General features: G+C 24.8%; 1 protein-coding gene across 3 annotated transcripts in view; it reads right to left on the minus strand.

Moving 5' to 3' along the window:
- Positions 1–13,614, minus strand: part of LOC127289687 (uncharacterized) — a 111,043-nt gene that overhangs the window by 23,190 nt on the left and 74,239 nt on the right. For all 3 annotated transcript variants that reach the window (XM_051317778.1, XM_051317779.1, XM_051317777.1), the window contains exons 2-8: positions 11,526–11,700; positions 9,930–10,022; positions 4,427–4,700; positions 2,755–2,810; positions 2,407–2,564; positions 1,345–1,529; positions 1,111–1,163 (exon numbers count right to left, since the gene is read on the minus strand). In XM_051317778.1, the coding sequence (XP_051173735.1) occupies positions 1,111–1,163; positions 1,345–1,529; positions 2,407–2,564; positions 2,755–2,810; positions 4,427–4,700; positions 9,930–10,022; positions 11,526–11,700 (994 nt within the window). The remainder of the gene's footprint in view (positions 1–1,110; positions 1,164–1,344; positions 1,530–2,406; positions 2,565–2,754; positions 2,811–4,426; positions 4,701–9,929; positions 10,023–11,525; positions 11,701–13,614) is intronic.

The raw sequence follows: 13,614 nt of genomic DNA on the forward strand, positions 1-13,614 counted from the left end.
AAAAAGAATTTGAATGACAATTAAAATATTATCTTTTATTATTTTATTTTATTTTTTTTTTTTTTGCTTTGAAATTCTTTGGTCAAATTAGGAGAAAGTGTCAATAATTTGTTATTCAGTTAGTTATAATTAAATATTGCGAGGTTTAGACAAATTGCAATTTTTTTTTACTCTTATTATTATGATTATATTATTCGTATTGTTTGATTAAATATTAAAAAAAAAATTAAAACATTAATAAACAATTTGACATCATTGTTAAAAACAATAAACAATTTAATTTTTTAAATTAAAAAATTATTGGAAAAATAAAAAGAAAACTATTTCAAACTATTTTTAAACTGTTCTAAACTAGTTTAAAATAATTTCGAACTAGTTCTAAATTGTTCAAACTACTCGAAACTATTTCGAACTAGTTTAAAACAAATTTGAATTAGTTATTAATTGTTAAAATTATTCTAGACTATTTCAAAAAAAGTTTAAAATAGTTTTAAACAAGTTTTGAAAATATCTTTAAAATAGTTTTAAACAAGTTTTTAAAATAGCTTTAAACTAGTTTTGAGAATAGTTAATAATTTATTTGAAACTAGTTTTAAAATAGTTTCACACTAGTTTTTAAAATAGTTATTAAATAATTTGAAAATAGTTTCTAACTAGAATTAAAATAGTTCATAAATAATTTGAAAATACTTTTAAAATAGATTCAAACTAGTTTCAAACTAGTTTTTAAATAGTTTAAAACTAGTTTTAAAATAGTTTCAAACTAGTTTTAAAATAGTTTCAAACTAGTTTTTAAATAGTTTAAAACTAGTTTCAAACTAGTTTTTAAATAGTTTCAAACTAGTTTAAAACTGGTTTTTAAAATAGATATTAAATAAATTAAAACTAGTTTTAAAATAGTTTCAAACTAGTTTTAAAATAGTTTCAAACTAGTTTCAAAATAGTTTCAAACTAGTTTTAAAATAGTTTCAAACTAGTTTAAAACTGGTTTTTAAAATAGATATTAAATAAATTAAAACTAGTTTTAAAATAGTTTCAAACTAGTTTTCAAAATATTTTCAAATAAACAAGTTTATAATTAATAATACAAAAAAATTGTAAATCTCTTACCTTATTGATTGTTGATTGTCCGTGAGTCTAAATTTATTCTTGTTTAGTTGAGCCTAAAAGGAGAAAAAAACAAAAAAAAAATTAAATAAAAAAGTAATTATTTGTTTATTTAAATAGAAATATATAAAAATATTTATTTTTTATCTATTTATAAATATTATAAATAAATAATAATGTTTTATTATAAATTAATAAATAAATAAATTATAGAATATTGTCGATTAAGGTACTCACCTGATTGTCGTAAATGTCGTAATCCTGAACTGTGACGTCTTGATTCAAGTTGTACTTGTCAGCATCGTTTACGGTGACCTTCTTCGGCTTTTGATGATATTGCTTTGAGTTCGATGACACGTCACTTATTCTCACGCTTTGATGTTGAACCGGTAACGTGTGGTTCACCGTGTATTGATTGTAATCTTAAAAAAAAAAATTTAGAAAAAAAAAACAAAATAATTGTAATTTTCTTAAATAATCAAATAATTATTTAATTTAATATAATAATAATAATAACAATTATTAATAAAAAAAAATAATAATTTTTTTTTTACTTTATAAAGGGTATTTTTTTGTAAAGCCGTGTAAAATTTAAATAAATAAATTAATTAATTAATTAATATTTATTTATAAATATAAAGTAACGAAAATTATATATATATATATAGTGAGAGACAAGTTTCATTTATTGATTTTTCTTAAAACGACATTCGATTTTCTGGTTGTTGGTATTTTGTTTTTTCTTTCTTTCTTTTTTTTTTTTTTTTTTTTTCTTTCTGAATAAATAGCAATTAAGCAAGAGTTTATTCCTTTTTTGTTTTCTAATTGCGTGATATATTTTACTATTTGCCATTTTACCTCAAGCGCGACAGAATTCAAAACATATTTCGTAAGTTCTATCAATTGGAGGAAAAATTAAAAAAATATAAAAATAAAAAGAAAATTAAGAAATTTTAAAAATATTTAAAAATAAAAAAGAGTAAAAAAATATAAAAATTTAAAAATTTAAAAAAAAAATTTAAAAATAAAAAAGAGTAAAAAAATATAAAAATTTAAAAATTTAAAAATTTAAAAAATATTCAAAAATAAAAAAAGAGTAAAAAAATATAAAAATTAAAAAAAAATATAAAAATTAAAAAAAAATATAAAAATTAAAAAAAAATATAAAAATTAAAAAAAAATATAAAAATTAAAAAAAAATATAAAAATTTAAAAAATATATAAAAATAAAAAAAAATTGTTCCTTAAAAAATTCTAGATTTGAATTAAAAAAAATTTTTTTTTTTTTTTAACACTTACCATCGTCTTTATAAATGGAAACATCGTCATCGTAAATTGTATAAAAAGGATAACTTTGATCAGGATCATTATAATAGCTTTTCGAAAATGGCGCTGGTACTGGCGCCGCTGTCGAAGCTGTTGTTTTTACATTTCTTGGCGATTCAGATGGTGCGCTCCTTTAAATAAAAAAAAAAAAAAATTAAAAAATTAATTTTTTTTATATTGAAAAAAAATAAAAAATTAAGTTTTTTTATATTGAAAAAAATTAATATAAAGAAAAAAATGGTTTTTTTTTCTCAAAATGATACCGTCTCATCTACATAAATAGAAAAATAATTAAATAAATAAAAAAAATAAATAAATCACCTGTAGTGACTTTCAGTCTGAGCCCTCGAATTTATAATGCTGTCCTTTTCCCTTTCCTGAAAAATAATTGATATTTTATTTATTTTTTAAAAAATAGGTAATAATTAATTACAATTAAAACAGTAAATTAAAAAAGTAATAAAATAAAAAAAAATATCAAAATAATAAAGTAATAACAAAAAAATATTTTTCTGTTACCATTAAAAAAAAAAATTGATCCGCTTCTATAAAATAAAAAAAAAATAAATTAAAAATTAAATTAAAAAAAAATAATTAAAGATTCAAAATATAATATGAATTTATAAAGACCTAAAGAATTATTATTATTATTATTATTATTATTATTGTTAATCACAACTTGCTCAATGTATTTATAAGAAGTTGTGCTCCTGTTTTCTATTATATATTCCCCTCATTATGATGCATATATATATATATATATAAAATGAAAAATCATTGTATGTTAATAAAGCGAGAATAATTCGTAACAGGATACAATGTTTTGTGATACATTGTTTGAATAATATTTAAATAATTGTGTGTCCAACATCTATTATATTAATTATCAACATCCATTGAGAACTTCATGCTGAATTAAATTCCTTCGCTTAAAATATAATATAATTCAATATGCAATATGCTCTATATTTAAAAAAAAAATCATAATAATACAGATATATTTATATAATTCTAATTATTCTCTCTTTCTCTTCTATTGTAAGTATATTAACTAGAACAAGGCTCTACTTGCATTCAATTTCATTTATATAAATATATATATGTCATTTGAAATCATTTTTTTTAGAATAAAAAAAAAAAATTTTTTTACCACAAAAAAAATAAATCTTTGTTAGAATTTAAATTACAAATGAAATTATCAAAATTCTTAAGAAAAGTATTTTTAAATTTTTTATTAATTTAAATTTAAAAAAAAACCGTTTAATTTTCTATTAAACTAGTTTAAATTTTTCATTGGACTAGATTGAACTAGTTGGAAACTAGTGTGAAGTTATTGTCATACTAGTTTGTACTATTTGGAAACTAGAGTGAATTTGTTGTTAAACTAGTTTGAACTGGTTGGAAACTGGAGTTTCTGTTTGAAACTAGATTGAAACTAGACAGAAACTAGACAAAAACTAGGTAGAAACTGGGCAGAAACTAGACAGAAACTAGACAGAAACTAGGCAGAAACTAGGGAGAAACTTGAAAGAAACTAAACAGAAACTAGGCAAAAACTAGGTAGAAACTAGGCAGAAACTGGACAGAAACTTGGAAGAAACTAGCAGGAACTAGGCAAAAACTAGGTAGAAACTAGGCAGAAACTTGGAAGAAACTAGACAGCAACTAGGCAGAAACTAAGCAGAAATTAGGCAAAAACTAGACAGGAACTAGGTAAGAAACTAGATAGAAACTATGCAATAACTAGACAGCAACTAGATAGAAACTACTTTCAACTAGTAGTAATTAGATTGAATCTAGTTACTAATTACACTTAACTAAAAAAAAAGTGCTTTAAAATTAGGTTAAAACCATTTCTACATTGTTTCAACTACTCAAAACTGACAAAAAAATTAAAAACAATTATTTTTTCTTTAAATAAATATTAATAAATATATAAAGCAATGAAATTCAAAAAAAAAAAAAAAAATATTTGTGTCCTATTAAAACTTACACTGATGATATTTCTCCTGAGACCATCGCGATCACGTTGAACTTGACCGATCGTTGATGGTTGACCTCGATAGACTCTTTGCTGACGATCACTCTCAATTTCAGATGCTGGCTCATATTCCTCATCGTGATATGTCCTTTGATGTTGTCGTTGACGAAATTGTCGTTCGGGAATTGTTGATGATTGTGGCGCCGTGACAGTTACGGAATTTTGTTGTTGTCGTTGCGTTGGCCTTTGCTGTTGTTGTTGTTGTATCGATTCAGCCTTGGCAGCTCTGTTGACATAATTGAAGAAAGAAATTTAGCAAAAAAAAAAGAAAAAGAAAACAATGAGTTACAACCCAGTTGTAACTAGTTACTGAAATTTTAAAACTAGTTGTAACTAGTTCTAACAAGTTGGAAACTACTTGTAACTAGTCCGAACAAGTTGGAAACTACTTGTAACTAGTCCGAACAAGTTGAAAACTACTTGTAACTTGTTTGAACCAGTTGGAAATTACTTGTAATTAGTTTGAACATGTTGGAAACTAGTTGCAACTAGTCTGGACAAGTGGAAATATAGTTGTAACTAGTCTGAACAACTTGGAAACCAGTTAAAAGTAATTTGAACAAGTTGAAAAAAAGTTTCGACTCGTTGGAACAACTTGAAAACTAGTTGTAACGGGTTTGGGACAGGTTGAAAACTAGTTGGAACCAATACGAACAAGTTGAAAACTACTTTATACAAGTTGAAACTAGTTTGAACGAGTTAGAAACTTGTTTAAACAAGATGTAACTAATTTCAACTTGTTGGAAACTAGTACGAACATATTCTAAACTGGTTTAAACAAGTTGAAAGTAGTTTGAACAAGTTTGAAACTAGTTTGGATAAGATTTTATAAGTCGTAACAAGTTGGAAAATAGTTTAAACATGTTATAACTAATTTAAACATATTGTAGCAATTTGGAAACTAGTTTGAACAAATTGAAAGTAGTTCGAACAAGTTGGAGATTGGTTTGGACAAGTTTTTATTAGTCGGAACAAGTTGGGAACTAGTTTAAACAAGTTGTAATTAGTTTGAACAAGTTGGAAACTAATTTGGACAAGTTTTTTTATTAGTAGAAACAAGTTGTGAACTAGTTTGGACTGGTTGAAGCAAGTCCAAATTTGTTCAAAACTGGTCACAACTAGTTTAAACCCATCATAACTAATTTTGAACGAGTTTATAGTGGTTTCAAACTAGTTTGGAGTGGTTTTTAAAAGTTATTTTGTAACTAGTTAGAAACTAGTTTGTACAAAATTTTTCATAAATGTAATTTTAATTGTTATTAATAAAAAAAAAAAAATTTTTTTTTTAAGACTAAAATTATAAATTTTATATTTTTATAATATTTCCATAAAGTATAGAATAATAAAATTTTTGCTCTAATTTAATCGTATTTGCGAGGTGAAAGTATTATTAAGTTTAATGCAGAGCAGCAAATATATATATATATGTATATATACATTTTGTACATCCGATTTTCTCCTTCTTCTACTATTTCCTCGCCTCATGTGGATCGTTTAAAGATCGACATACATAGAAAATCATATATACATATATGTATATATATATAGTATATTGATGATTCGATTGGTCAAGACGATTATACCAGGAACTTGATACCATTTTACGTAAACTTGATTGAGTACGAGGATACACACACTTGAGTGGAAGTCGAGTGATGTGATGTGATGTGAGTTTTGCGCTTCAATAATATAATCAGACGTGCAACGATCTCTCGTGCGCATATTACATTATTAAATCGATGTTGTATATTGCATTTCCGTGAATGTGAAATTTTTTTTTTTTTTTTTTTTTTTTGGGAAAATTATTATTGAACTCTCTTTGAGTGTATCGGCGTGAGAGAGATTCAACTTGATATTCAGTTTACTAACATTTTTTTTTTTGAAAATGAATTCATTTTTTCAATTAGAAACTGTTATGAACAAATTAGAACTGGTTTCAATAAACTAGAACTTGTTTGAACTAGTTAGAAACTTGTTTGAACAAATTAAAACTGCTTTGAACTAGTTAGAAACTTGTTTGAACAAATTAAAACTGGTTTGAACTAGTTAGAAACTTGTTTGAACAAATTAGAACTAGTTTGAACAAACTAGAACTGGTTTGAACTATTAAGAAACTTGTTTGAACAAATTATAACTGGTTTAAACTAGTTAAAAACTTGCTAAAAATTGGTTTTAATTCGCAAATAATGTAAAAGTAGTTACAACTAATTAGAAACTATTTTGAAACTACATGGGATCTAGTTTTAAACTGTGTTTATGTTGGAACACAGTTTTTGAAATAGTATTAGACAACTTTCAACATAGTTTCAAAATAGTTTTAAACTAGTTCCAACATAGTTTCAATATAGTTTTAAAGTAGTTCCAACATAGTTTGAAAATAGTTTTAAACTAGTACCAAAATAGTTTTAACATAGTTTGAAAATAGTTTTAAACTAGTACCAAAATAGTTTTAAACTAGTACCAAGATAGTTTGAAATTAGTTTTAAACTAGTTCCAACATAGTTTGAAATTAGTTTTAAACTAGTTCCAACATAGTTTCAAAATAGTTTTAAACTAGTTCCAACATAGTTTCAATATAGTTTTAAAGTAGTTCCAACATAGTTTGAAAATAGTTTTAAACTAGTACCAAAATAGTTTTAACATAGTTTGAAAATAGTTTTAAACTAGTACCAAAATAGTTTTAAACTAGTACCAAGATAGTTTGAAATTAGTTTTAAACTAGTTCCAACATAGTTTGAAATTAGTTTTAAACTAGTTCCAACATAGTTTCAAAATAGTTTTAAACTAGTTCCAACATAGTTTCAATATAGTTTTAAAGTAGTTCCAACATAGTTTGAAAATAGTTTTAAACTAGTACCAAAATAGTTTTAACATAGTTTGAAAATAGTTTTAAACTAGTACCAAAATAGTTTTAACATAAATTGAAAATAGTTTTAAACTAGTACCAAGATAGTTTGAAACTAGTTTTAAACTAGTTTCAACATAGTTTTAAAATAGTTCAAAGTAATTCCAATAGTTTTGAACTAGTTAAAAGTTAGTTAGTTTGAAACAGTGAGAAATTGTTTTTTACTTTAGATTTACCTACTATATGTGCCAATAAAATAAAAAACAATAACAATAACAAAAAATATTTGCTTATTCACATTTGCAATATAAAATCAGATAATAATCTAATGAATAAATATATACATATGTATTTATATATAATATATATATATATATATATATATATATATATATATATTTATACATATGTAGTTAAGTGGCTCTGCGTGTGTGGCCTCCACCGGTACCTTTCAACTTAATCGCATTCACCAATATACGGTAGAGAGAACATATTAGTAAGCTATTTGTAATTTGTGGAAAATCGTGAAACTTCTTTATATATATTAAAACCGCAGATTATCCGTAAAGAGATTCTCGGCGGTGCGGGCACATTACATAAATTGTGTGTTGCTAACTGTGAAAGTGATTTACACCTTGCTTAACCTTTATCTAGTAAATTATATACGTGTGTAAAATTTCATATATATATATATATATATAGTCAGGAAGTTATTATCAATTATAAATGCTATTATTGATGGTTGTGAATGATGTATCATTAGAAACAAAGTATGAATCGCAAATTATTTAAAAATAGAACGTATATATTATTTTGTGCGTTATGAAATAAATATGCACAGTGGAAAAAGTCTTTTTATGTCAGTCAAACTACAAGATGGTATGTACATACGTGTATACATATATAGATAATGAATTGTCTCGCCAAAAACGAATTTTACTACTTGGAATATTTTTCAGTGAAACAGATCAAAAATAGGTCGGACAGAAGATGAAACATATGCTGATATGTTTTTTTTTGTAGAAATATACAAAGTTAATAATTAGTACCTTTTATTTAAGGTTCCATGTGATTAGGTACTTTCAATTTTAAGTACCTGCAATTTTAGGTACTGTCAATTTTAAGTACCTTCAATTTTAGGTAACTTCAATTTTAAGTACCTTCAATTTTAGGTACCTTCAATTTTAGGTACCTTCAATTTGAAGTAACTTTAATTTTAAGTACCTTCAATTTTAAGTACCTTCAATTTTAGGTACCTTCAATTTTAGGTACCTTCAATTTGAGGTAACTTTAATTTTAAGTACCTTCAATTTTAGGTACCTTTAATTTTGGGTACCACATAATTAGGTACCTTCAATTTGAGGTAACTTCAATTTTAAGTACCTTCAATTTTAGGTACCTTTAATTTTGGATACCACATAATTAGGTACCTTCAATTTTAGGTACCTTTAATTTTGGGTACCACATAATTAGGTACCTTCAATTTTAGGTACCTTTAATTTTGGGTACCACATAATTAGATACCTTCAATTTTAGGTACCTTCAATTTGAGGTAACTTCAATTTAAAGTACCTTCAATTTTAGGTACCTTTAATTTTAGGTACGATTTGATTAAATAACTTCAATTTTAGGTACCTTCAATTTTAGGTAACTTCAATTTTAAGTACCTTCAATTTTAAGTACCATGTGATTAGGTACCTTTAATTTTATGTACCTTCAATTTTAGATACCTTTAATTTGAAGTACATTCAATTTTAGGTACCTTCAATTATGAGTACTATGTAATAAGTACCTTCAATTTGAGGTAACTTCAATTTTAAGTATCTTCAATTTTAAGAACCATGTGATTAGGTACCTTTAATTTTATGTACCTTCAATTTTAGGCACCACATAATTAGATACCTTATATTTTAAGTACAATATATATTAGGTACCTGTATATTTGTTACCTAAATATATGGTAGATATTTTCGTGGTATCTAAATATATACGGTAGCTAAAATTGAAGGTACTTAATCACATCGTACCTAAAATTAAAGGTACTTAAAATTGAAGTTACCTAAAATTAAAGGTACCTAAAATTGAAGTTACTTAAAATTGAAGGTATTTAATCACATCGTACCTAAAATTAAAGGTACCTAAAATTGAAGGTACTTAATCACATCGTACCTAAAATTAAAGGTACCTAAAATTGAAGTTACCTAAAATTAAAGGTACCTAAAATTGAAGGTACTTAAAATTGAAGTTACCTAAAATTAAAGGTACCTAAAATTGAAGTAACTTAATCACATCGTACTTAAAATTAAAGGTACCTAAAATTGAAGTTACTTAAAATTGAAGGTATTTAATCACATCGTACTTAAAATTAAAGGTACCTAAAATTGAAGGTACTTAAAATTGAAGTTACCTAAAATAAATACGGTATCTAATTATGTTACCTAAAATATAAGGTACTACTAGTATTAGGTTACGAATTAAGTTACGTATTAGGTAACAACATACCATATTAGGTATAAATTTTTGGAAAACTTCAAAACTTATCCAATTATAATTTTTCACCTACAATAAAAACAAAAAAAAAACAAAAAAATTAAATAAAAAGTGACTCACCGTTCGAGAAGGGGATCTTCAATATCATCTTTTGGCAAATTAGGTTCTGGACAGCCTACGTTGCGTGGCCAATCGCAAGTCTGCAACTCGTGGCTGTAATGTGAAACAATGGACATTAATCAGGTGAACCTTGAATATAGTCATTTAAAAGTTAGTGCTTTTATGTTTGTAAAAAAAATTCTTTTTTTTTTTTTTTTTTGTTCGTCTCTATTCAACAAGTTATGGGACAGTAAAACTACCTGGGATGAGGTTATGTTTGTGTCTTGGGTAAATCTTTAATTCACAAGTTTGGAAATAAATCAAATCGCAAGGGAGCATGTTGTGTTATATTGGGGTGTACCGCATTTGGAGTTATTGGCAGTTATCCTTAATTGGATCGCATTTCTATATATATATATATATTGTAACCTTCGTGAAACTATAGTACGCGGGTGGGTTTTACTACCATAGTTGTTTTCGTTTCAAGCAACTAAAATCAATTTTTCAAATTCGTCCGTCATTTTGGATCCACCATTTTGAATTTTGCAAAACTAACCTCAAATTCGTAATCAGCGACCCCAAAAACCCCCGTGTACCAAGTTTCAAGCGAATATAAACAATTTTTCAAATTCGTCCGCTATTTTGGATCCGCCATTTTGAATTTTGCAAAACTAACCTCAAATTCGTAATCAGCGACCCCAAAAACCCCCGAGTAACAAGTTTCAAGCGAATATAAACAATTTTTCAAATTCGTTCGCCATTTTGGATCCGCCATTTTGAATTTTGCAAAACTAACCTCAAATTCGTAATCAACGACCCCAAAAACCCCCGTGTACCAAGTTTCAAGCGAATATAAACAATTTTTCAAATTCGTCCGCTATTTTGGATCCGCCATTTTGAATTTTGCAAAACTAACCTCAAATTCGTAATGAGCGACCTCAAAAACCCCCGAGTAACAAGTTTCAAGCGAATATAAACAATTTTTCAAATTCGTCCGCCATTTTGGATCCGCCATTTTGAATTTTGCAAAACTAATGGCAAATTAGCATTAAACTGTCAATTATATAAAAAAAAAAACTTTTAAATTTTAACATATAGTAAAAGATAAAAAAAATTATCGATAAATTCAATATTATTACTATATATCAGATAAATATATAATTAATTTGTAAAGATTAATGAAATTCTGGAACGAGGTTGTCTCTCCTTGTCGTCACTGGGTCAACATCAACACAACGATTATGTAAATCGTTGAAACGGATGATTCACATTCTCTTCTCTTTTTCTCCACATCTATCTCTTTTGAAACATAATGATTCTCGACTCTGTCAGGGTCTCGTGCTCAATATCCCTTATTTTAAAATGTTATTTCAATTCATTGTGTATATATACATATATTTATAAGTAAATACTCCTATATATATATATATTCGCAGATATTTTAAAAATAACGTCATTTAATTTTAATTTTGTAATTTCTAATTTAAAAATTTGATGGTACCTAATTGAAAATAAAGATATCAGGGGTAATTTAAATTCGTGGGTATACTGAATTAAAAATTCAGGTATCTAATGTAATTAAAAATTTGAAAGTTTATTTTTTTTTTTTTAACTCACCTGTACATTAAGCCACCAGTGCATGATTCGAGCAATGCTCCACCAAAAACGCAAACATAATATTGCGTACAATCTCTTGGATGTGGATAGTAGCCAAATTCCTCTGGACATTCAAATTCAAGTCCACCTTCATTTCGACTGGCGCGCGGACTTCTCGGTGTGTTCCTTTGAGATTCTGCAATAAAACAAAAAGGAAAAATTTTAGTAATTAAATATATATATAAAGTTAAACTTTTACATTATATCATATTGTATCATATTATATCATATAGAATCATATATATCATATATTATGATATTGTATCATAGTATTATATTGTATCATAAAGTATCATACTGTATCATATTATGTCATACTGCATCATATAGAACCATAATGTATCATACTGTATCGTATAATATAGTATCATATCATATCATATTTTATCATACTAAATCATACCGTATCATGTAGTATTATTATATCATATAGTATCATATAGTATCATAGTATCATATAGTATCATATTTAATAATATTGTATCATAGTATCATATTGTATCATAAATTATCATACTGTATCATATTATGTCATACTGCATCATATAGAACCATAATGTATCATACTGTATCGTATAATATAGTATCATCATATCATATTTTATCATACTAAATCATACCGTATCATGTAGTATTATTATATCATATAGTATCATATAGTATCATATTGTATCATATAGTATCATAGTATCATATAGTATCATATTTAATAATATTGTATCATAGTATCATATTGTATCATAAAGTATCATACTGTATCATACTGTATCATACTGTATCGTATAATATAGTATCATATTATATCATATTGTATCATAAAGTATCATATTTTATAATATTGTATCATAGTATTATATTATAAAGTATCATACTGTATCATATTATGTCATACTGCAGTACATAGAACCATAATGTATCATACTGTATCGTATAATATAGTATCATATTATATCATATTGTATCATACTAAATCATACCGTATCATATAGTATTATTATATCATATAGTATCATATAGTATCATATAGTATCATATTATATCATATAGTATCATATTATATCATACTGTATCATATAATATCATATAGTATCATATTATAAAATTATATCATAATAAAAAATAGAATGCAAGTTGCAAAAGGTATGCAATGTGACGAATAAAAAAAAATTTCAAGAAAAAGATAAAATAGAAATATTAATGCAAAAAAAAATTAATGCTAATGCACTATTGAGATAAAATGAACACAGAGATTTTCATGGATTACTAACTTGTTGCACAATATAGTATAGTAAATTGCATTTATTTATATATATAAAAATAAATCGACAAAAATGTCCGTATTTACGCACCACTAAAGATGAATGTTAATTAAAATTAGGTACAAGTGCCTTAATCTTGTTACACACAAATCCTAATTAATATATATTAATTATTCTATGAAAAGCTGTATATATATATATATATATATATATATATATATATAGTTGAAACTGCATTTTTTTTTGTTTCTTTATATATATATATATATATATATACAGTTTGTACAATTTTTTCAGTAGCATACAACATGATATCTATTTGTATAAGTGAATTTTAATGTAATAATTAAAAACTAATTTAAAACTATTTTGAAACTAGTTTTAAAATGTATTTGAAAATTATGTTAAAACTATGTTAGAGCTAGTTAAAAACTGCTTTAAATCTATTTTGTAACTATTTTAAAAACTATGCTAAAACTATGTTAGAACTAGTTATAAAAATAATTTTGCAAACTATGTAGAAGATTGAAACTATTTTTAAAAAATATTTGAAAATTTGTATTCATTTTAAAAACAAAAGGAATTTAAAAAAAAGAAAGCATTTGAATGAAGAGGAGCCAATTTGTTTTATAATGAGTAGTACCTATAAGAAGTATGTACACATATGGGATGTAAAATGAACACTAAATTCGCACGCTTTACTTCTCAAGCTACTGATATATATATATATATATATATATATATACTCACGCAAAATTTATATATATATATATATATATACTATAGTTGTT

This window comes from Leptopilina boulardi, unplaced genomic scaffold (genome assembly GCF_019393585.1).
Source record: "Leptopilina boulardi isolate dan_hultmark-lab unplaced genomic scaffold, ZJU_Lbou_2.1 LbouV2_5, whole genome shotgun sequence".
In the NCBI taxonomy this organism is placed as follows: Eukaryota; Metazoa; Arthropoda; class Insecta; order Hymenoptera; family Figitidae; genus Leptopilina; species Leptopilina boulardi.